Source organism: Lathyrus oleraceus, chromosome 3 (genome assembly GCF_024323335.1).
Source record: "Lathyrus oleraceus cultivar Zhongwan6 chromosome 3, CAAS_Psat_ZW6_1.0, whole genome shotgun sequence".
Taxonomy (NCBI): Eukaryota; Viridiplantae; Streptophyta; class Magnoliopsida; order Fabales; family Fabaceae; genus Lathyrus; species Lathyrus oleraceus.
In genome coordinates, this window is record NC_066581.1 from 278,242,898 (window position 1) to 278,268,875 (window position 25,978).

At 37.5% G+C, this 25,978-nt stretch overlaps 2 protein-coding genes across 2 annotated transcripts; both read right to left on the reverse strand.

Moving 5' to 3' along the window:
- Positions 1-11,983: 11,983 nt before the first annotated feature.
- Positions 11,984-12,661, reverse strand: LOC127130839 (uncharacterized; the record flags this gene model as incomplete). Its single annotated transcript, XM_051059801.1, has 2 exons — positions 11,984-12,472; positions 12,518-12,661. Coding segments are annotated over 2 exons (633 nt in total), but the record flags the coding sequence as incomplete, so codon positions are not given.
- A 9,028-nt stretch (positions 12,662-21,689) lies between these two features.
- Positions 21,690-23,078, reverse strand: LOC127129156 (F-box protein CPR1-like). The gene has a single exon (XM_051058439.1). The coding sequence runs from the start codon at positions 23,009-23,011 to the stop codon at positions 21,884-21,886; it is 1,128 nt and encodes a 375-aa protein (XP_050914396.1). The 5' UTR covers positions 23,012-23,078; the 3' UTR covers positions 21,690-21,883.
- Positions 23,079-25,978: the final 2,900 nt, after the last annotated feature.

Here is a 25,978-nt window from a genome sequence, read left to right on the forward strand (position 1 = left end):
CCTCGGTTCGAATCCGAGCGAAGCTTGTTTTTCAAACTGCATTGCATTTTCCTTTCCCTCCCTCATTTTCATGCCTTGGCTCCAAAATCATCTTTCAAATATTTCTCAACTTCTAAAATTCACTATAAATTGAAAATTCATCCAAATGACCTCCAATTTTTTGCATTATGTTTCTCATGTTGTCTACTTTTTTGTGATTATCAAAATGCAAGTTGTGCTTGGTTGGATACTTTTTTGATGCTAGAATGTTTGAGTACATGTCCATATTTGACCTTGCCTTGGTTATCATGTTGTGAAATGCTGGTCTTTGATCCAATGAATGTGAAATTTTGCATGCTATAACTAGACATATTGCTTGACATTTTGGTGTTGATTTGGTATTTTTATCACTTGTCATTTCTGTTTTATGAATGTGCTAAGTTGGTGTGACAATTTGTGTCACACCTTGTGATGTTCAACTTGAATGATGTGTTTACCATGCCAAATGATCTCCAATTGCCCTGATTTTTTGTGTGATGCATGTTATAGATGTTGTGATTGCTCATGAATTTTGTTGGAATTATTTGAATCATTTCTGATTTAATTGAGATTTTTCATTCTGGTTGGTCACATTTGAGCTTTAAAATTACCTTGAACTTCAATTGATCATGAAATGCTTTTGGTTAATGATATTGATATGAGACCTTTTGGAATGTTTCAAGACGTGAATGAAGATGATTCATGTTAAATTTCATGTTCTGTTTTGAATGTTTGACCCTCTTTTGACCCTAGGCTTTGACCTAGTGGTTTGGACTCACTGTTTGGATTGTGGATTTCAGGTTAAGATGCACATTGCCATGATTGGAGTGGATCATTCATTTGAGTTGATTAATTGATTGAGGATGACTAAAATTATGTTGTTTTGTAGGTTGATGTTAGCTCATTTGAGTTTGCCTTGTAGCTTGCATATTGTGAACATTGTCTGTCTGTTTGCTATTGCCTATTGATTGTTTGTCTGTACAGTTGAACTAATTAGTTTAGATTTTTCACAGGTACCTAAGTTGCTTTGAGTTCTTTTGAACTTGTTTTGATTTGCTTGGTTGCTTAACCACTGAGGTATAATTTCTCTGACTTCATGTAGTCTGGAAGATCTGTCCTGTTATGTGGGCAGGCACCTGTCTGAAGCCCTCCTTAAGAGGCAATGCTTGTGAATGTTTAAATTTGTGCCAAGCAGGTAAAGACCTCTTAAGAGGCAATTGGATGATAAAAGGGATGTGCAATCCATCCCCTGCTATTCAGTTGTGTCATTCACCTTGCTCACACCATTGTGTTGATGCATTGTGGATAATAACCCAAGATCATGTTGTGTCAGTCATGTGGAGAAGAGTTCCTACATTCTGAACTCCCACACTTTCATTTGTCTGAAGCTCTCCCAGGCCAGGGATAAGAGCTGTGAGGTCTTACCCTCACTTCTCATTTCATCTGCTTCACCCTAACTCTCAATGTTAGGGTTAAGAGCTAACCACACCCGATGCCAGTTGGCTTGTGTCTCACAGCCTAACCTTGTATGAGCCCAATTGTGTGCATATAGTGTGTGTGCTTGCTTTGTGTGCTTGTATGTATTTGCTTGTGCTGTTTAGGATAGCTTGCTTCCTGTGCAAATTAGATAGAAACCTTAACATAGGGATCGTATGCATGACAACTTCTAGGCTCGAGTCGTAGTCTCCCTAGTAGTTTGTGTCTCCCTTTGTATCTGGTTAGGATAGAAGTTCTTTCCCTGCGTAGGGGAACTACGTCGCCCTGATCCTCATACCAGATGAGGTACATAGGCAGGAGATGAGCTGATCTCTCCGGGCGCCTTTTTTCTTTTTCAACCCCTTTGTGTGTGTCGGAGTCCGACGTAAGTCCAGCGATTGGCAGTTGGTTTCCTGTGTGTGTTTGTTTGTGCGGAGTCTGACGTAAGTCCAGCGATTGGCAGTTGGTTTCCTGTGTGTGTTTGTTGGTTCGGAGTCTGATGTAAGTCCAGCGATTGGCATTCAGTTTCCAGTTTTGCCTGTTTGTGTGGAGTCTGACGTAAGTCCAGCGATTGGCAGTCGGTTTCCTGTGTGGTTTTGTTTGGCGTGCGTTAGCCGAGCTACGAGTGCTCTGATTCTTCTCCGGTCAGAGAAGATACGTATGCATAGGATGCGACATCCTAGCGAGCACGTTTCCCCTTGTCCCGAACTACGTCGACTCTGATGTCTGTGCCTGACAGACTACGTAGGCCCAGGATGCGATATCCTGCCGAGTTAGTTTCTTTTGTCTTTCTGCGTTTCCTTCCAGCCTTGTGCAGTTTGTGAGCAGTTTTTAGCAACCTTATCCTTTCTTTCTGAGCGTGGATCCCGTCGGGTACGACGGATGCGTAGGGGTGCTAATACCTTCCATTCGTATAACCGACTCCCGATCCCATCTTTCTCTGGTCGCGAGACCATGTCTTTTCCAGGTTTACTTCGAGCGTTTCCTTTCCCTCTTTTGGGATAAATAACGCACGGTGGCGGCTCTGTTTGTTTGTTTTTCCCGCCGGTTGTTTTTCGCGGATGTGACAGGAGGGTCAGATGGTTCAGTATCTGTGAAAATGTTGTAGTAGGGGGGTAATTCTGGAGAAGAAGATGAAGAGGGTGAAGTGGTTTCGTTCAACATTTCTGCTTCTGAAACGGGTAAGGTGGTGGTGGCAAGGTTGAATTTTTGAGATGGTTGGTTTGATGGTCTGGTGGTTGAGGGAGGAGTTTCTGAATTGGTGTATATGGGTGTTGTTTGAGGGATAGAGGAAGCAATATGCTGAAGTTGTACCGAAGGAGCGAGAGAAACAGACTTACCAGAAGATCCAATCAGAGGTACTGGAGGTCTTGATCCAGAGGATTCTCCCAGCTTTGCTTTCTTCGCCTGCTTTGCCTTCTCAGATGGTCCTCGTGGTCGCTTCATGAAGTTGGGAGGTTGTTCTGGCAGCTGGCTTAAGTTGAAGTCTGAGATATCTACTCCTTGTTTTCGCAGATCATCTAAGTAATACAAGATTACCTCTGGACGGTTGATCTTTGAGATCAGATAGAGTCTATTTGGGATCTTCCTCTGATCTTTGAGAGCTTCCCAGGAGGTGTCCAGAGTGGGTTTGGCACTTACTTGATCCAGAATCCCCATGCTCTTTAGATTGCGGGTGTTTAGAGCTCTTCTAGTGCCGATCATCACGTCTTCCATGAGTCTGAAAGTAATCAGATGATCTACGAGACCACTTTCAATAAGAACGTAAGAGATGAGTCTTCCCAAGGGAATGTAGTTTCTGGACTTCATGTTATTTCTGGTATCTCTCACAGAGTCTCTGAGGTACTTGAAGAGGAGTGCAGGGAGGCAGAGCTTCAGACCCTTGTGGATGCAGTACAAAATGCACTTCTGGTCTGTGTTGATGTAGTCTGAGGAGTTTGAAGTTGGGCGATGATGTATGGTGCCCAAGATGATCTTCAGCCAGACCCAGAGGTTCTGATGTAGTTCCTTGTTCTTGGAGTGATTGCCTTCAGCGTTCTGTTTGAAGATAGTTGGATTAATCTCATGGGACAAATATTTTGCCCTAGGATTAATGTTGTAAATCCTTCTTCCTCCATCTTTCTCCATGCCTAGAAGAGCAGCAATGGACTTCTCAGTGATCACCATCTTAACTCCCAGAACATAGGAGACGATGTAGTGATCGTCAGCGTTAGCGAATCTCCAGAATTCCTTCACTAGGTTTGTGTAAACTGGACCATACAGACGTTGGAAGTAGTTTCCCCAACCTTGATTCTTCAGTTCTTCAGTGAGGTCAATACCATTTCTTTGCATGTTTTCAAAGTCCACCAGTGATTCACACAACACTTCCAGTTTCTCAAAAGGTGTTGCAAGGTTGATATGAGGCTCACGATCAAGAATGTGAGGTTCTTTGTAGATGGGGGTGGAGATGGCACCGGTAACTGTTGGGTTCAGGTTGCTTGAACTTGGAGCTTGTTCGTTGGAATCCATCTGTTGAGAGAAGTTATACACTGATTGTTGTTGGGAATCCATGAATATTGTTGATGAGCTCAGTTAAAGGTGAAGAACTTGAATGCACGCTGCATGAATGCCTTGAGGGAGAAAAGAACTTGCAGAGGGTTAAGAGTGCTTGTGAGAGTGAAAAGTGTGCAATGTGTGAAAAGAAGTGTTTAAATACCCAAATTAGGGCGCATGCAAAACGACACACAAAACAGAGTTTAGCACAAAAACCAAGTATGCACGTCAGAGGGAAAATGATTACAGCTCATAAATGATGTCTAATCCCAACAGTCAGTACACTGCTCGAGGAGATCTCAAGAGATTGTTCCTTGATTACTGCTAAACAGATGTCTAGAAGTTCCAAGGTCAGACGCAAGGTGCTCCACGTGTTTGCTCTATCTGGTCTTCAGGAATACCAAAGGGTCGGTTCCTGGAGATTACTAACTCAGATGACTTCTAACTTGGTAGGAGTATCGGAGTCAGATGCAGAATCCACTTTGTTTACATCAGAATCTTATTTTGCTTACTCAGAGGCACATTTTATTCAGGACAGTTTTGAATGTTCAGATTCTTTAAGATGAAGAGGAATCTATCTTCAGCTAGTGGTTTGGTAAAGATGTCAGCCCATTGATGGTCTGTATCAATGAATTTCAATATTACTACCCCTTTATGAACATAGTCTCTAATGAAATGATGTTTTATTTCTATGTGCTTAGCTCTGGAGTTCAAAATAGGATTCTTGCTTAAGCAAATGGCAGCAGTATTGTCACAGAAGATAAGAATGTTACTCTCAAAGATTTGAAGATCCTCTAATTGATTCTTCATCCAGAGCATCTGGGTAGTGCACAGTGATGCTGAAATATATTCCGCTTCTGCAGTAGACAACGGTATGGTTGATTGTGTTTTGCTGGCCCAGGATATCAGATTCTTTCCCAAGAGCTGACAATTTCCAGATGTACTTTTTCGTTCCATTCTGTCTCCTGCGTAATCTGCATCATAAAAACCATATAGTCTATACTCTGATGTTTTCTCATACACCAGGCCCAGGTTAGGAGTTCCTTTCAGATATCTGAGAATTCTCTTAACTGCTGTTAAGTGAGATTCTCTAGGATCTGATTGGAATCTGGCACAGAGACAAACACTAAATAGAATATCAGGACGTGTAGCAGTTAGATAGAGAAGAGAGCCTATCATACCACAATAGAGCTTCTGACAAACCTTTTGACTAACTTCTTCTTTTTCAAGAATGCAAGTTGGATGCATGGGTGTCTTAGCTGGTTTGCATTCAGCCATTTCAAATTTCTTCAGAATGTCTTTTATGTATTTACTTTGATGAACGTAGGTGACTTCCGAAGCTTGATTAATCTGAATTCCTAGAAAGAACTTTAGTTCTTGCATTAAGCTCATTTCGAATTCTGCCTGCATTAGCTCAGAGAATTCTTAACATACAGAGGCGTTAGCTGAACCAAAAATGATATCATCAACGTATATCTGGCAAATCATGAGATCATTATTAATGTTTTTACAGAAGAGTGTAGAGTCAACTTTCCCTCTGATAAAATCATGTTCCAGAAGAAAATTACTTAATCTTTCATACCAAGCTCTGGGAGCTTGTTTTAGTCCATATAAAGATTTCTTAAGTTTAAAAACATGTTCTGGACAATTTGAATTTTCAAAACCTGGGGGTTGGTTGACATACACTTCTTCTAATATATAACCATTAAGGAATGCACTCTTGACATCCATTTGATACAGTTTGATAGAATGATTTATAGCGAATGAGACAAGTAGGCGAATAGATTCTGACCTGGCGACTGGGGAAAAGGTTTCATTGTAGTCAATCCCTTCTTGTTGACTGTAACCTTGAGCCACCAGCCGAGCTTTGTTTCTGACAACTTCTCCTTTCTCATTCAGCTTGTTTCTGAACACCCATCTGGTTCCGATAATGTGAGTGCCTTTAGGTTTAGGAACAAGATCCCAGACTTCGTTCTTTGTGAATTGATCTAGCTCTTCTTGCATGGCTAGAACCCATTCTCTATCTTGAAGTGCCTCATCACAGGAAGTAGGCTCGATCAGAGATACTAGTCCCAGAGGAGTTTCTTCAGGTGCCTTGTAGGTAGACCTAGTTCGGATAGGTTCATCCTTGTTTCCCAGAATCAACTCTTCAGATATGTTGAGGAAACTTTTAGCTTTCTTTGGGATTACAGGGGATTTAGTTCCTTCTGAGGTTTGAGAGGCAGTTGCTTCAGGAGCTTTGATCTTCTCGTCAGAACCTGCAAAAGTAATCTCCAGATCTGCAAGTTTCTCAACTAGCTTTGACTTTTCAGGGTCAAGCTTATCATCAAATCTGACATGAATTGATTCTTCCACAATTTTGGTTTCTGTATTATATACTCTGTAGCCTTTAGAGCGTTCTGAGTATCCTAACATAATACCTTTTTGTGCTTTAGAATCAAACTTGTTCAGATGTTCTTTAGTATTTAGAATAAAACAGGAACATCCAAAAGGATGAAAATAAGAAATGTTGGGTTTTCTTCCTTTACACATCTCATAGAGAGTCTTCTCCAGAATAGGTCTTATGGAGATTCTATTCTGAATATAACACGCTGTATTTACAGCTTCAGTCCAAAAGTGCTTAGCCACGTTTGTTTCATTGGTCATGGTTATGGCCATCTCTTGGAGTGTCATATTCTTCCTCTCTACAACTCCATTTTGTTGTGGAGTTCTAGGGCAGGAGAAATCATGGGATATTCCATTAGAATCAAATAATTCCTCAAAAAAATTATTTTCAAATTCCCCACCATGATCACTTCTGACTCTGATGATTTTAGAGTCAAATTCGTTTTGCACTTTGGAACAGAAGCTAGTGAATACAGAGTGAGACTCACTCTTGTGCTTTAAGAATTTTACCCATGTCCATATTTCTTTCCATTGACTAGTCCATATTTCTTTCCATTGACTGATGTTGTTTTCACAAGACCAAATAAATCAATGTGAAGAAGTTCCAGAGGCTTAGAGGTAGAAACAATATTTTTCTTTTTAAAAGATGATTTTGAAAATTTTCCTTTCTGACATGCTTCACATAGAGCATCTGAAGAAAACTTCAGCTTAGGTAGACCTCGGACTAACTCGAGTTTATTTAGCTGAGATAATTTTCTCAAGCTAATGTGGCCTAAGCGTCTATGCCATACCCATTGCTCTTCATGAATAGACATCAAACATTTTACATTTTGTTCTTTTAAATCCGAAAGATTTATTTTATAAATATTGTTTTTCCTCTTGCCAATGAATAGGACAGATCCATTGTTTTGATTTATGGCTTTACATGTTTTTTGATTGAAGATTACATCATACCCGTTATCACTTAATTGACTTATTGATAACAAATTATGCATTAATCCTTCTACATAGAGAACATCAGATATAGAGGGAAGAGTACCATTACCAATAGTTCTGGAGCCTCTGATCCTTCCTTTCTGATCTCCTCTGAAGCCTACGAATTCAGCGTCTTTAAGTTCCAGTTTTTGGAACATATACTTTCTTCCCGTCATGTGTCGCGAGCATCCAGAGTCCAGGTACCATGAGTGGTGTTTTAACTTTGTTGCATAAGATATCTGCAACATAAACAATATTATCCTTTGGTACCCAGAATCTTTTGGGTCCTTTGTGATTAGTTTTCCCAGAGTTTCTTAACACTTTGGGTTTTCTAGCATTATTAAATTGTTGTGCTTGTGTGTGTGTATAGTGATAGGAAAATGGAGATTTAGGTTAGTCATTAGTAGAAGTTTTATCTTCACTAGGATCATACCCAATTCCTCTTCTATTTTTCTGACTGACCCCATAGATCATGGAAGCCATTCTGCTCCTCTCTATCCCATTTTTCAGAAACTTTTGAAAAGATTTTTCATATTCATAAATTATTGTGTTTGAAGTTTGTGGAGCTTGAGATAACGCTTCTTCAAGTTTTGAGCAATTTTTCTTTGTTGAATCTCTTTCTAATATCAAGGTTTTGTTTTCATCTTTTAGTTCTAGAATTGTTATCTCAAGTTTGCCACATTCTTCTAGTGTTTCTTTAAGAACACCTTTTATAGCTTTAAATTTTTGTTTGAGTTTCTGATATGAGTTTAGAGTTTCAGATAGGCATGATTCTAGGTCAGATCGAGAAAGTTCAGAAAATACCTCTTCAGATTCAGATTCTTCGTCTGAAGTATTTCTGGAGGTGGTAGCCATGAGTGCCACATTTGCATGTTCATCAGAGTCTGATTCTGATGAGTCAGATTCACTGTCGTCCCAGGTAGCCATCAGTCCCTTTTTGGTTCTGAAGGAATTTTTCTTGAAGTTCTCTTTTCTAGAACTGTCTTTCTTCAGCTTGGGACACTCGTTTCTGTAATGACTTGTTTCCTTACACTCATAACACGTAACATCTTTGTTAGATTTACCTTTTGAGGTTGATTCTGATCGATCTCCTTTGGATCTTGGCTTTCTGAAGTTATTATTCCTTTTTCTCCAGAGTTGTTTTACTCTTCTGGTCAGAAGGGATAATTCTTCCTCATCGTCAGAATCTTCCTTTTCAGAGTCATCAATGTCTTCTGCTTCGGCCTGGAAGGCTTTGTTTCTGTCAGACTTGCGCCTTTCAGATCTGGACTTTAGTGCTACAGACTTGATCTTCTTTTGAGGCTCGTCTTCCTCCAGTTCTATCTCATGACTTCTGAGTGAACTGACAAGTTCTTCAAGGTTGATATTGTTCAAATCCTTTGATAGCTTTAAGGTTGTGACCATGGGTCTCCACTTCTTTGGCAAGCTTCTGACTATCTTTTTGACATGGTCTGTAGTTGTGTATCCTTTATCTAGCACTTTGAGACCTGCAATTAGAGTTTGAAATCTAGAAAACATTACCTCTACAGCTTCATCATCCTCCATTTTGAAGGCTTCATATTTCTGGATTAGAGCCAGAGCCTTTGTTTCTTTGACCTGAGAGTTTCCTTCATGAGTCATCCTCAGGGAGTCGAGTATTTCTTTAGTTATTTCCCTGTTGGTGATTTTTTCATACTCATTATAGGATATGGCATTGAGAAGTATCATTCTGGCTTTGTGATGATTCTTGAATTCGCGCTTCTGATCATCTGTCATTTTGCTTCTGGGAATGGCAACTCCAGCATCTGTTACAGGTGGTATGTATCCAACTGTGACAATGTCCCAGAGATCAGCGTCGTAGCCCAGAAAGAAACTTTCAATTCTATCTTTCCAGTAATCGAATTTCTCTCCATCAAAGACTGGAGGCTTAGCGTTGTAACTATCTCTTTCATTTGTGTTGGCCATAGTTTTTTCTCGTTCTGGATCTCTATACACTGTTAAGTGTTTGATTAGAAAATCAATAACAGAGCCAAAGCTCTGATACCAACTGAAGGTGAGAAAAATAAGAAAGGGGGGTTTGAATTGTTTTAGAAAATAAAAGCTTTTTCAGAAATAAGAACACACAGAATTTTATACTGGTTCGCTTAGATAACAAAGCTACTCCAATCCACCCGACCAAGGTGATTTCGCCTTCAAAAAAGACTTAATCCACTAATCTTGAAAGATTAATACAACCAAACAACTAAGAGAATGATCTCTTAGTCCTCTCAAGTATACAGACTACGCAGAGTCACTTGAGGAACAAAAACAATTTAGCAAAATAAATTTGTAATATAAAGTGCTTCTAAGAGTAAGCAAGTATTACAGCAAAAAGTTTGAGCAAGAGTTTTCACGTATGAGCAGCAGCTCGTGAAAAAGTTGAGAGAAAATATGAATGACTTTTTCTGTGCGTTGTTGTTGTGTCTCTCAAAGAGGTAGGTTGTCCTTTATATAGTAGTGAGAAGGACCGTTGGAGTGATGACAAAATATTGGTCTTTGATGAGCATTCAATGTCATTACTTCTGTGTTTCTTGCCATAACCATTTTGCCTCCCTGAATAACTTCTTTCTAAAAATACTTCCTTTCCATATTGAGAATTTCTTTTCGTTACTCTTTCTAGATTTGGTGAATCTTCATCAGAGTCTTTATGTCGGAGTCATGAGTCAAAAGGAGATTATGTTGAAGTTTCATCAGAGCTTCTCAGAGTACTAGTCTTCTAGATCATCAGAACTAAGACCAGTGGATGTTTAGAGCTTCTGGTTCTTTTTACTGTCTTGCTTTGCTCAGATTCAGAACTTCTTGGGTGCACTTCTTCCTCAGATGCGTCTGATCTACTAGTACTTTGTATCTGATAAAATGATCAGAGTCCTTTATTGTTGTTCAGAGTCCTACACACTTAGAAAAATTTCGTTAGGGTGCCATTTTTGGTTTCATCCTTTGTTATCATCAAAATCCTGGAATTCTATTGTAGAACAAATTTTGTTCTTACAATAGCGGCATGGTCGGTATAGATGATAATTTTTGCCCCTACTAGGTAGGAACGAAATTTTTCCAAAGCAAACACGACGGCTAGAAGTTCCTTTTCATTGGTGGTGTAGTTCATTTGGGCTGGATCTAGTGTTCTACTTGCATAGTAAATAGAATGAAGCTTCTTATCCTTTCTTTGTCCTAGTACTGCGCCTACTGCGTAGTCACTCGCATCACACATGATTTCGAAAGGTAATCTCCAATCAGGTGGTTGAATTATGGGTGCGGTGATTAAAGATGTTTTTAGTTGGTTGAACGCTGTTAAACATTTTTCATCAAATATAAACTCAGCGTCTTTCATTAATAATCCTGTAAGTGGCTTGGTAATTTTCGAGAAATCTTTGATAAAACGTCGGTAGAAACCGGCATGTCCTAAAAAGCTTCGTATTTCTCGAACGGTTTTCGGAGGTTGAAGGTTCTCTATGATTTCGATCTTAGCTTTGTCTACTTCAATTCCTCTGTCAGATACCACGTGACCTAACACGATTCCTTGTTGAACCATGAAATGGCATTTCTCCCAGTTTAAAACGAGGTTTACCTTTACACATCTTTCGAGTACCATTTCAAGGTTTGATAGACATCCTTCAAAACTCTGCCCACAAACAGAAAAATCATCCATAAAGACTTCCATGATGTCGTCTATAAAATCGGCGAAGATTGCCATCATGCATCTTTGAAATGTTGCGGGAGCATTGCATAATCCAAATGGCATTCGTCGGTAGGAGAATGTACCATAAGGGCATGTGAAGGTAGTCTTTTCTTGGTCGTCGGGATGGATTGGGATTTGAAAGAATCCTGAATAACCGTCTAGATAGCAGAAGTGAGAATGCTTAGCCAATCGTTCAAGCATTTGGTCAATGAAGGGTAGAGGGAAATGATCTTTCCGAGTGGCTTTGTTTAGTTTTCTATAGTCGATGCACATTCTACTTCCGGTCACAACTCTCTATGCTATAGATTCTCCCTTTTTATTCTTAACGACTGTAACACCCCCTTTTTTGGGTACTACATGAACGGGGCTAACCCATTGACTATCGGAGATCGGGTATATGATTCCAGCGTCTAGAAGTTTCTTTACTTCATCCTTGACTACCGTACTTAGGATTGGGTTGATCCTTCTCTGGTGTTCTCTAGAGGTTTTACAATCTTCCTCTAGCATAATGTGATGCATACAGATAGAAGGACTTATTCCTTTTAGATCGGCGATGTTATATCCTAACGCAGTTTGATATTTTCTTAGGACATCTAGTAACTTCTCAGTTTCCATCTGTCCCAAGTCAACGTTGACTATTACTGGTCTTTTCAGTTCAGTGTCTAGGAATTCGTATCTTATGTTCTTTGGTAGTGCTTTTAACTCCAAGTCAGGTTTCTTTGGGCATGGCATGTGGTTGGGTGTAAGTGCTAAGCATTCTCTTAGACTTTTGTTTTGGTATGGTTCATGCCAATTATCGTCTTCAAAGATTGGAGGGATTTGGATTTTCATTATATCAGAGTATGTGGTTTCTTGCATCTCCATCTCTCTCACGCACTCGTCTATGACATCAAGTAGATAACAGGTGTCGTCTATAGCTGGCGCTTGTAAGAATTGGGTCAAGATGAATTCAACCTTTTCCTCTCCAACTTTGAATGTCAGCTTAGCTCTCTTTACGTCTATTATGGCTCCGGCGGTAGCCAAGAATGGCCTTCCTAGTATGATAGGTGTACTGGCATCTTCTTTGATGTCCATGATTATGAAGTCTGTAGGAATATAGAATTGTCCTACACGTACGGGGACATTCTCTAGTATACCGACAGGATATTTGATTGAGTGGTCAGCTAATTGAACAGACATCTTGGTCGGTCTTAATTCTCCCATATTAAGCCTTTTACAGATGGTTAAGGGCATTACACTAATGCTGGCTCCTAGATCGCATAGAGCTTTGTCTATGACGAATTTTCCAATGACACAAGGTATGGAAAAACTACCTGGGTCTTTTAGTTTAGGAGGCATGTTATTTTGGATTATTGCGCTACACTCTGCAGTAAGTGTAACTGTTTCGTTATCCTCAATCTTTTTCTTATTGGATAGGATTTCCTTAAGAAATTTGGCATAGGAGGGCATTTGTGTGATGGCTTCTGTAAAGGGTATCGTAATGTTTAGTTGCTTTAGAAGTTCAACAAATTTCCTAAATTGACTCGCAGTTTTAGAACTTTTGAATCTTTGGGGATACGGAATGGGTGGTTTATAAGGAGGTGGAGGCACATAAGGTTTTTCTTTCTCTTCGGCCTCTCGGGTATTATCTTCTGTTTCCTTTAGTTCATTCACCTTCTCGATTGAGGTTTTGTCTGGTTTTTGGTACATGGCAGGGTTTTGAAGTCTTGGACCTATGGGTCCGTCTATTTCTTTTCCACTCCTCAGTATAACGGTATTTGCATGTCCTTTTGGATTCGGTTGCGGCTGTCCAGGGAATGTTCCAACTGGAGCGGTTGTAGATGCTTGATGTTGAGCCACTTGTGAAATCTGTGTTTCAAGCATTTTATTGTGGGTGGCTAAGGCGTCTACTTTGCTCGCTAGTTGTTTAAGTTGCTCGCTAGTATGTATGTTTTAGTTCAAGAAGTCTTTGTTCGTCTGAGCTTGGGTAGCTATGAAGCTTTCCATCATTAATTCGAGATTTTACTTCCTAGGCATGTTAGGAGCATTATTAGCTGGCTTTTGATATCCAGGCGGAACAGCTAGTGCTTGGCCAGGTGCATATAGGGCGTTGTTATTCTTATACGAGAAATTAGGATGGTTTTTCCAACCTGGGTTGTAGGTATTCGAATAAGGATTTCCTTATGTGTAATTCACTTGATCGGTTGGGACTCCTACTAATATTTGACATTCTTGTGCAGTGTGTCCAGGGTTTCCACATAACTCACAGTTTGGAGTTACAGGAAACATGATGGTTGTGGGTGGTATGGTCAAGTTATCTAATTTTTGAACAAGGGCATCTACCTTTGCATGAACATGGTCAAGGCTACTGATTTCGTACATTCCACCCTTTGTCTGGGACTTTTCCACTGGAGCTCTTTCACCTCCCCATTGGCAATGGTTCTGGGCCATGTTTTCAATGAGTTGATAGGCTTCGTTGTATGGCTTGTCCATAAGTGCACCGCCCGTGGCAGCGTCTATTGCCAGTCTTGTGTTATATAGAAGCCCATTGTAAAATGTGTGAATGATCACCCAGTCTTCGAGACCGTGATGTGGACATATCCTCATCATGTCCTTGTATCTCTCTCACGCTTTGTAGAGAGATTCCACATCTTTTTGCCTGAATTCGTTGACTTGAGCTCTCAACATAGCAGTTTTGCTTGGCGGAAAATATCGGGATAAGAAAACGTTCTTCAATTCTTCCCATGTTGTAACGGAGTTGGATGGTAAGGATTGCAACCAAGCCCAAGCTCTGTCCCTTAGTGAGAAAGGAAAGAGGCGCAATCTTATCGCATCTTGAGATACACCTTTCGCCTTTACAGTGTCTGCGTACTGCACAAACTTGGTCAAGTGTTCATTAGGATCGTCCGTAGGATTTCCAGCAAATTGATGTTGTTGGACGAATGATAATAGTGAAGATTTCAGCTCGAAATCGTTTCGATTGATAGCGGGGGCAACAATGTTGTTGTGAGGTTCTTGTTGGGACGGGGTAGCGTAGAATTTAAGAGGACGATTATGTGGTCCTTCTTCAGCCATGGTTGGTTTTTCTTCTGGTTTAGGAGGAGAGAAGATATCGGGAATATCGTACTTTTGTTGATATTCGTGTATTCGGCGTCTTACGTATAAGAAACGCTCTAATTCTGGGACTGGTGATGCTAAGTTATCGCCTTGTGAGCGAGTACTTGGCATACAATCGGGGGAAATAAGGGAGAGTAAATTAGTTTTTATTTTTACCTTAGTTTATACCGTGCAACGAAAGAATCGCACTATTCGACTAAAACAAATCCCCGGTAACGGCGCCAAAAACTTGATGCTTGTTGTGACTATATATAAAATATAGTCTATCGGGTACTTGACTGCAAGTGCACAGTCCAGTCGCTTTAGTTTTAAAAGATATCGATCCCACAGGGACCTATGGTCAAACTAGTGTTACTAACGTCACTATGTTTAGCTAAGGGAATGATTAGTAGAAGTTCGGGGGCAGAATAGTAAATCTAAGGGAAATTTAGTTTTAAGAAAGAATTGATGGAAGGAATCAGTATGCAACGCATTATTTGTCAGGGATTCGATAAGTCATAGGGAATAGTTTAAATGCCAAATATCTCTCAGTAGAAAATATTTATTTAAAAAGCTTTATCTCACACTCTCGTGATTGTTGATTCGGCCTATAGCTTTAAGTCAAAATGTACGCTCTCGCTGCCCATTTGAAGTTAAAATTACTTTTTGAAAATAAATAAGTTCTAATTGCTTTTAAAGTGCTCTCGCTGTTTTTAAACTCAATGCCTAATTTTTACTATCCAGCTCGAGCCTCACGCTCTTGCAATTGTTGGTTCTCACCTTAGTTAATTTCCCACTCTCGTGGCAAAACCGTATTAAATAGCTTCTCACGCTTTTGTGATAAAGTTAATTAAACTTAAATTAAAAACCTCGGCCTAAAAGATTGTTTGAGAAAAAGAGTTTCCACCGATTATTATTAAATCACATCTAATTAAATTGTTACATACCGATACCGGTAATTTAGCCGGACATGTTAAATAAAGCAAACACAGAGCATGAATAGATTAACATTGCGGCACACATAATTATAATAATAATTGGGCAATAATAATAATAATTTAATAAAAACCTGGCAATTGAAGTAACAGAGTATAGCGAATCTCTGAGTACTTGAGCAGTCCTCCATAAGTCGGTAGGTTCTGCTTCTTCAATACAAATTGCTTACTAAAATTAAATAAAGTGCAGTAGTTCCCCAGTGTAGGAAACTACTACTATGGCTAACTGGAAGACGGAAATGAAAAGGGAAAAAGGAAATTCTAAAAAGAATGGCAAATGAACTAAGGCAACGGAAACAAAGTTACTGAAAAGAAAATAACTAAAAAGCTAGAATGCTGTAAAATTTAATTGCAGAGCGTAAGTGTAGATGTCCCAATTTTTCCAACTTTGGTCCTTTATATAATGCCTTGGTAGGTCTTGGCGGTTGAGAAAATTAAGGAAGACTCGTTGAATGAGGAATCTCCGGGGGAGTCAAGCGGTTGAAGAGAATTTAGGCACGTTTTGGTGCCTCTGGTTGACTGTTTCTCAGCGTAAAACTTGGTCGTGTGACGTTCATCATGGGCCTGTGACGGTCGTCACGGGCTGGGTCATGACGGTCGTCATGAAGCTTGTGACGGTCGTCACATCAACAAATTCTGCATTCTGGTTTTCTGCTTTTTCCTGTGCTTTCTCATCTGTTTCTTCTTCTTTTTCTTCCTTTTCTTCATTTTGCTCATTAATGCTTGGAGATTTAAATACTTGCAAAAACAACTCGAATACTTGCGGAATAATCGGGATATTAATTAAAATGGTATGATCTTTGAGTGTAAATCAAGGTAAATATCTGATGTATTTTCGCGTTATCAGCAAACAGATCTAGTGGCTAAACATTTCTAAACCATGAACGAGTTTAGGTTTTAGTAAGCATCAACTTCTTCGTCTCAAATGACTCGTTGAAGTCTATTTAGAATTAAAACAAAATAGAAAAAAGAATGAATAAAAATAAAGGAAATGAAAAGAGAATGTGAGTGGGTTAATGGGCCTGGCACGGCGTGAGGTGTGAATAGCAGGTGCTGGAAGCCCACGACCCAAGTGATATTCAGCATGTGACCAAAATAAAAATGTTCATTTAAATTAAACCTATGTAACAAATATCAACCGGTCCACTTTCCACTTAAACACTAAAAGACAAAACAATGGTTGGACGGTTGTGATCATGAGCTGGACGCGCGATCGGGCAGCTTACAGAGCGCCATGCATTATGTTCTCATGCAGCATGAAAAAAAGCCTAAAAGCCATGCATAAAACGCGAAAATGCGGACAAATTTCCTCCAACTTCCAACCAGAATATCTCATGCTATGGTGCTCCAAATGAGATGATGTAAAAAGCAAAGTTTAAGTTTGAAACGAGTAAAACACAATGGTATCTTGTTTTATGAAAAATAGTGACTTTAACATAGAGAAAAGTGAACAGCAAGGGAGACTCATGCACACGGATTTAATAAAAAATAATGTCACAAACTCCAATTTAATGAACATGCTTCATGTTGAGGGCTTTACAAACAATCATGGCATGGTATTAACATGGCAAATAAGCATGGAACAAGTCATGACATAAATGAAAAATAACATGAAATATGGATGGTAAGCATGAAAGAATAGTAATGAACAATGGTAAACATTATGATAAACATGGATATATGGTCATAAAAATGGAGAAGTGAAGGTACCTAGTGGATGCAAGGTCCACTGCCCCTTGAAGATGGAGGAAAATGGAAAATGAGGTGCTTTGCAAACTTGTGAAATGGAACTGGAATGAGATGGATTTCTTGCTCCTTGCCTTGCTTGCTCTAAACTTTTGCAGCCACCACTCTTCAAGTTAGGTTTTTTTGATGTTTAAATATGTAGGGTTAAAGTGTCTTAAATGGGCTTGAGGTATTTGGTTTGGATTCATGAGCATAATATGCAAAAATGAGGTGTGAAAAGAAATGGCTAAATGTGGTAAAACTTAAGTGAGTGAGCATAAAAGTGTATGACCAAATGAGGAAAAGCATGTGGGTTGGTTTGTGCAGCATGGCATGGAAATAAGTCCAACAGGGTGACTTTGAAGCTATATATCTTGATGAATACACAATCAAATGGCAAGGCAATGCAAACAGTAGGAAGAGGGCATGGAACTTAACATTTTTCATGTTAAACACAAGTTAAAATTATGAGTGGAAAGAGGTGAAAAATGGCCATAAAGTTCAGGTTCCATAGCTGCAAAATGGTTGGGTCAGTTTGACCTAAATGCTGTCAAAAAATTCAGTCTATGATACCAACTTTAGATGAGTGTATCTTTCAAACCAATGATCCAAATGGGATGATTCCAAAAGGATGTGAAAGAGGACATAGCAAGGTACAACTGTCATGAAGAAAGTATTTTCAAAAGATGCCTTGAAGTGCAAGAAATCTGGCCCATAAGTCTTGACAAATTTTGCAAATTTTGGACTTAGAAAATTTTCTAAGTGTCTTAAAATAATGTCTCACTTTGACCAAACATAACTTTCTCAATTCTAATCCAAATGAAACAAACTTTATATCTCTATAAATCTTGGAACAAGAGGAACAACTTTCATGTTGGAGAAATTTTCAAATGGAGCTTGCATCTTGATGGAAAATGGGCTTAAAGTGGGTGCAAAAACCATAAAAACTTGCCTTAAATGGAAAGTCAACTATTTCCAAATTTAGTAACTTTTCCAACTCCTGATTAAATGATGAATCCATGATCCAACCTTGATCAAATTTCACATGTAGGCTCCCTTAGACATAAATTTTGAGATTCCACTTTCAAAATGTTAGGAGTTGACTTTTCTGGCCCCACATTTGACTTTTCCCAAACTATCTGATTCCTGATTCCATTGATCAATTGAAGCACCTCTGGCTCAAATAAAGAGCTGATTTTTTGTATGTAGACCCTTGTGGACATATGGAGGGCCATGGAAAAGAGTTTCACCCAAGGAATCAGAAATAAATCGATTTTATACCAAACCCTAGTTTTAGGGCAAAAATGATCAGAAATTGATTGCACTGATTGCCAATGGATATTTGTGAGATAATTGTGGATCTTCTTAGGCCAAGATGCCTCTCTAATAATGACATGAATGAGCCCCTTCACTTCCAACCAAACCTTGCCTGTTGCAGATAGCCATGAAACCCTGATTTCTGATTAAATGCAGATGCACACTCTGAGAGCTCTGAATCTTCCACTGATGAACTGAGAACCATAATAAGACACTTGGACCCCCTTGAAGCCCTTGAGACTTGTATACTTGGGAGATGAAGTCCAATTCTCAACCTTGATTTGTGTGGGCTCCTTCTGTTAAGGAGTGATCATCAAACCCTGATTTCCAAGTCACTAATGCAGTATGCAATGAGTATGACCTAGTATGATGCTAATGCAATGTGAAACATAATCCCAAGCTTCCATGAAAAAGTGAGGTAAATTTTGGGGTATTACAACAGTAACTTACACACTTAACCGTGTTCCATCCAAAAAGGTTGAGAAGATACCATATGAGACATGGAGTGGTAACAAACCACATATGTCTTACATGAAGATTTGGGGTTGCGAAGTTTATGTGAGACGACAAATTTCAACTATGCTTGAGCCCAAATCTGACAAATGCTTATTTATGGGGTATCCTAAATAAACAAGAGGGTATTACTTCTACAATCCTTCTGAGGGCAAAGTGTTTGTCGCTCGAACTGGAGTTTTCCTAGAAAAGGATTTTATTTCCAAAGGAATCAGTGGGAGGAAAGTAGAGCTTGAAGAAATTCAAGAATCACAAAGCATTGATACACCTATGGAGGAATTAGAGCAGGAAACACAAGTAGTTGTGGAAGAGCAACCTACTCAAGTAGAACAAGATCAGCGTAGGTCAAGTAGGATACGTCACTTACCTGAGAGATATGGATATCTCATAACTGATCAAGGTGATGTATTACTCATGGATCAACATGAGCATATGACCTACCAAGAGGCCATAACTGGTCCTGAGTCTGAGAAGTGGCTAGAAGCCATGAAATCTGAAATGGATTCCATGTACACAAACCAAGTTTGGACCTTGGTAGAGCCTCCTATAGGAGTTAACCCTATAAGATGCAAGTGGGTCTTCAAAAAGAAGACTGACATGGATGGTAAGGTTCATACCTATAAGGCAAGACTGGTTGCAAAAGGATATAAACAAATTCATGGGGTTGACTATGATGAAACTTTTTCACCAGTTGCAATGCTTAAATATGTTCGGATTTTACTTGCTATCGCTACATATCATGATTATGAAATATGGCAGATGGATGTCAAAATTGCTTTCCTTAATGGGAATCTTCTTGAGGATGTGTACATGACACAACCTGAAGGATTTGACATACCAGAAGAAGTTCAAAAGATATGTAAGTTACAAAGATCAATCTATGGATTGAAGAAAGCTTCCAAAAGCTGGAATCTTCGTTTTGATGAAATAGTAAAAAAATATGGATTCATCAAGAATGAAGATGAACCTTGTGTCTACAAGAAGGTTAGTGGGAGCATGATCGTCTTCACGGTATTATATGTAGATGACATATTACTTATTGAAAACGATGTCCCTACCCTACAACAAGTAAAGTCTTGGTTGGGGAAATGTTTTTCTATGAAGGACCTGGGTGAAGCAGCCTATATATTAGGAATCAGGATCTTTATAGATAGATCAAAAGTGGTGGATGAAATATAGAAGTTTAAATATGAAATGGTCAAATAAAATTCGTATGGAATGTGAAAAAATTTCTTCAAAGAATTTAAAAAAAAAAAGTGAACTCAAAAGATGAAAAGATAAAGTAGGATAAATAAATGATATTTAAATAATTTTTTAACGGCTAGGGATATCCGTAAATACAACAATTATTAAATTTAGGGTAATGTTAACTTGTGCCCTTGGGTACAAGTTAAGAGATAATATAGAAACAAATTCTTGAAAATTATGTATTGAATTTATTAGAAACTTATAATTAATAATCTTATTTATTTTTTCAATATAAATTTTCTATTTGTGGGTTTCTTAACATGTGTCATTGGGACACAAGTTAGCATTACCCTTAAATTTATATATGTATCTATTATAAAATTTTATCTGCAGATATGAATTTTTTTGTCATCCCTATCTCTAACTCTATTTCTTTAATTTTTTATCATTTATTTTCTTTCCTCTTCAGCTCCCTCTTCTTTCTTCCCTGATGTTTTATCTCAGCTTATGCTTAATCTTTTTGACTAACATAAATTGATTTCAAACTAAAAAGATTTTAAATTTAATCTCGATCTCAAAATATCAATGTGCACCTCCGTCTTATGTTTAGAGTCCCTTTCTCAACAATCTTTACCAAAATAAACAGATTTTTGTTGGAAATTCAACATAAATGAAATACTTACTTTCTCTATGTATATTTTTAATTTTTCTCGAACTAAACAATAAACATTGGGAATATCCATTCATTGTAGTTGACAATATCATTAGTTCTATCTTAATTCTTAAAAGATGAAGTCCTAATCGTAAAATTGGCGGCCATTTTCATCAATCCAAAATCACAATATCACTTGGTTTCATAAAATGGTGGTGATTGTTGCGAAGCACCCGAATCATTAGTAATAATTTGAATGTTTGTTCTGTCTAGGACTTTGTTGCCATATTTAAACAAATATGTTACTCCCTCCGTTCCTTTTTAAGTGTCATTTTTTGACTTTTTACACATACCAAAAAAACTAATCATTATTGTTACTTTTCAAACAATAATTCTTCTTTTACTTATAATACCCTTAATTATTTATTACATTCACTTTACTTTTTCTCTCTCTGCAATCATTATCTAGGGGTAATTTTGACAAAATTGCAATTACTATTACCTTGAACTTTGCAAGTGACAATTAAAAAGAAACAATTTTTTTTTATAAGAAAGTGACACTTATAAGGAACGGACGGAGTATATGTTGTGGCATTTGACTTGTTACAATAGTCACTATTTATAGGTCCTTGATGCCTCATCAAAAGATAGGGATTGTAAGATACAACACTCATATTATCCAAGTGAATTCCTTTCTCTGATGATACGCACTCTTAATCATTTCTCTTATAAGATGGATATCCATATTAGTCTATGAAAGTGGATTTGCTGATTTTTTTTGGGGAAATTCGGAACCTTTCTATCTATTCACGCAATTAGATTTCAAATCAGCAACTCCAGGTGTAACAAAATCATGTATTTCACTCTGATTTGAGTTACATGTGACTGTAAGGAACAAATATCATGGACAACAATGTCGATTCCAAAATCAGTGTGTACATGTTATCAAGCATCACACAACCTTCTGACCAGTTTTTATAAATTAGGCATCATTGATAGAACTCTGAATTTCCACAAAGTGAAATAAATGCACCACAAAACAAAACAAATAAGCACATTTGATAGCCAACTAGGAAACTCAAAACCTAATGTGGTTTCAAACGCATCATGCTCAATTTTGGAAGATAAAAGTAAGCCCAAAAACTGCCAAATAAGTTACTAGAACAATGCATTTGTTTTAATCAAATAAATACTAACCATTTAAGAACCCTAAAGATTCAGATAAATGTAAAATCAACATTCATTAGAATAAATTCCACTTAACTGCTTTTGAGGCAGAGAGGATCAGTTACCAGCATCAAATCAATGATTGCTTCTCTGAGTCTGAGTCATTGCTTCTTAGACCTGCTCAATGCCACATGGGAGTGAAAGCAGAGACTCTGTATACACCGCCATTTCGAATGTTTTTGAGTCTATGCTCTTAGGACCAGAGTGATGCTCCAGCAGCTTTCCTTTGTCATTAAACTTGATCAATCCACCTTCATCATCTTTTCCAATTATATCACCACAATTTGTAAAGCATACTATGGATAAAGAACCGTGCAAAGCAGGATCAACAGAAAACTCAAGAATCTTAGTCCAAGATGAATGCACTGCATATTTTTTCATCACCCATATCTTAATTGTATGCATCTCCACAATCGATGCACTGATAAGTCCGCCAAATACCAGCAAATCATGGTTACTAGAATCATCTTTAGAATCAAAACCATATGGCAGGGCTATCTTTGACATTTTGCTTTCCTTTAAATCAAAGGCAATAATAACCTCAATAATATCGTCCGTTAAGGTTTCGTCGTAATTATGAACCATCCAATGAATAGAGTCATTCAAGAGTAACCCGGTATTAGAATGATATCGAAAGTAAATAATCAAATAAGCCTCAAGCTCAATATGTTTCCACTTATTAGGTCTCAATGAGAAAATCTCAAAGCAAATGGAACAAGGTACCCTATAATCGAAAGCACGAGAATCACAGGAACCCAAAACTATCGAGTAATCATCAGTTGAACGGTCGTATGCAAAACCATACAGATAAGTGTTAATATAGGAATCGGGGAGATTGGTTATAGGAGAGGTGGGTATTTTAGTGTGGACACGGGTGGATGGATTCCATAGATAGAAGTTTGTGTAAGCGTCCAAAAATATAAAGCCTCTGCAGGAACCTACAATATCAGGACATGATCCACCGGGCAGAAAATCATAGCTTAGCGAAGCATATGAAGATTCATCGTTAAGAGATGCATTAAAATCAATGGATAGGGTTTCAGAATTATTTCCTAAGCAGACAAGTTTATTTGTGGGTGAGGCGGCAAGTTGAAAGTGTGAAGTTGCAAAATTGGGATTAGAGATGAGAGAGAGCCATGATTTACAGACGCACTTGCATCGTAGTAGAGTCTTCACCGTCAATCTCAACAGAATTTCAATGATCAGTTCCTCGGGAAGATGAACGCTCTTCTTCGACATCTTCAAGAGGAAACTGCATTCGAGTAATAGTGGAATAGCAGAATCGGAAAATTGGAAGAAGATGCAAAGAAATCATTCCTTAAATAATAAACCCTAGTTAGTAGTTAGTATTTCTTTCATAAAATTTGTTTTTTTATGTTTTTTAAATTTTAAAAGAAAAAATATTTTAAAACCTCATAAAATTTGTTTACGGACAATTATGAGAGATTTTAGAAATTTGAATAATTTTTTTGATGAGTTATTTATTTTATGAACAATTACGATTTATAGAGATATGATTCATAATTATTTTATTTTATCCCCGTTTTTATATAACACATCATACTTTGGAATTGTTTTTAGTCGAGATATTATTTGTGGTGATTATAGAAGTCAAACTTAAAGTAATTTTTTAAAATAAATATTTTTTTTATATAAAATAGTTTTATAATTAGTGAAAATAAAAAAGTGAGTTAAAAGAAAATAAAATTAGTGAAAATAAAACTATTCTTTTTATGAAATTGGTTTTGAAATTGATTTTTTTAAGAAAATAAAAAATTGGTTTTAAAGAAATTGATTTAAAACTATTTATTTTTAACTAATTTTTTTTTTTGAAAAACCGGTTTAAAATCGAACCGATCCACTTATAAACCGATTTCAAAAAAATAAATTGGTTTTATGAAAATGGTTTTAAGAACCAAACCGAACCATATATATGGTTCAATTTGATTTGGTTCATGATCCATGCACACCCCTACTGTCAACACAAACAATCCCAAGTTTGTTTATTATTTTTTCTTATTTAAAGTGACACTAATTAATGTATTAGTGAGACTAGTTAAATAAATTAATAAGTAATTTAACAAGCTATTTTATTTAAGGTAAAAGAGATTAAGTACTATGCATTGTCAGTGTAAAAAGATTTATATTATCGATTGATCACTATCATCCGTTTGCATTATTTTATAGACTTTTAAAATAAAAGTCAAACTTATTTTAATATCCAACATATAGGATTAACTGATGGTATAAAATTCTTTTATTTCCCTTTTTTTCTCCTAAATCAAAAAATACCTAAAATCTCAGATTTCTTAAGGATGGCAAAATGGGCCGCCAACCCCGCCTCGCCTTAAGTCCGTCAAAAAATGAACGAGACGGGTAAAACCGTAAAGGGAAATCGAACTTAAAAATTTAGTCAGTCCCATCAAGGCGGTGAATTAGGGGGCGTCTGTTTACCGTTGAATTTAGTAAAGAAGCGCTAGTCTTTCAAAAATACAAAATAGTTTGGTTACTCACATGATCGACTAGATTGATCCTAGGACATGTGCTCTTGTTAATCTAAATTTTATAAAGGATGAACATTTCGACAATATTCAAAAATTTTAAAAGTAAAAAGGCAGCAATATAAAGAAATAGTATAAAGAAGGCTTTGAATTAAACTGGTAATAAAAATAAATGACCTTGACAATGTAAATGAATTTATATAAAAAATATAACAACATGGGGATCACATGTACATTCTCAGTAACTCGTTTCTCAACACACACAAATACTTAGAGTGATTTTGATATTTTTATACACGATGGAACACTCTGAATCCTAAGCACTAAGACTCTTATTTATACTAATTCAAAATAATCGTAACAAACAGTCTATTCTCCAAAAGATGACACGTTTTCGTCTGCATGCACTTCATCATCCAAAACTTTCCACATGTTTTTCTTAAAGAATCAGATAAGGCCAAAAAATTGTTGCGAGCCTTATTTGAATTTACGCCTTGTCAAAGACAACCCCAATCGAAATGCTTATGTCGAATTGCAGTCTGAATCCAATTTGTTTCTAAGTCCCAAACCAGCATTTCCCTCTACACAAGGGGTTCCTTCGACCCAAAACCCCTTATGTTGAAAGAATCAACTTCATGTATTCTTTTCAGAATATTTTCTCTTGGTCTTTATAGTTTATCTCAAACATTTTCTCAGCGTCGAATTTTCAGCTAACAAATTGTCCCCCAAAAATGTCATTTTCGACTTAATGAAGAAAAAAACATTTTTTGAGAACGATTCGACGCAACAACATATTTTACTGCTATGACGTCATGGTTATTATGACCACTTTCTCAAAATGTCTCATTAGGACATGCAAACAATCCATTTTAATTATCACACTCATATTTCCTAGGAGATCGTGGGCCACACCAACTGCTACCATCCACTCAATCTCCCTTCAATCGAACACATGTCCGATGATTACCATCAACCATTAATGCTCATAATGAAATGTTTCTTCTTCAACTCCACTATAAATAATCCCTTTTAGCTTCTTTTCCATTTCTTCATCTTTTCTAAATTTCTCATACTCCTAAGTAAGAAAAACTCTTCATCTTTCTCAATTTCAAAACCCATATTTTCTTCAAAACATCTTCATCAATGGTGACAACAGCAAAAAGCTCAAAAGATTCCAAGAAACAATCAGTTCTTTCTCTAGTCCACAAGATCCTTGCCCCAACGGTAGTTGAAAACCAACAGTATATCCCAAAATCTCCTCTTGAAGAGGAAAAATGTCGTATTTACCAGTCTTAGGTACTGATCCCAATTTCTATCTTCGGTAAAAAAACATGCAAGCTTAGGCCCTTTTCCAGATATGAGTATTAATCCTGCAAAACTGAAAGAATTTTTTCTAGCATACCAATGTAATAAACCCATAACTAGTAAGAAGAGAATTAGGGTTAATACTGAGGTCATAGAGAAACCAACCACATCTTCGACTGAGCTTACAGAAAGCCCCATAAACCTAGACTATATCAATAACTTTAGGGTATTTCACTATTGTCCTTTGTTCAAAGATCCCAAAGACTACTTGGCTTGGCTAGCTAAAGTAGAGAAAAAGAAATCCCAAGTTTGGAAGAATATGGGGATCTTCGACATGATTCAACTGTCGAAGGTTGGTCCTGGATATAGCCAAGCCATGTTAATAACTTCCTTATATTTT

Coding starts and splice junctions, on each gene's coding strand:
- LOC127129156 (XM_051058439.1), bottom strand. CDS start 23,011: ATGTCGAAGAAGAGCGTTCATCTTCCCGAGGAACTGATCATTGAAATT.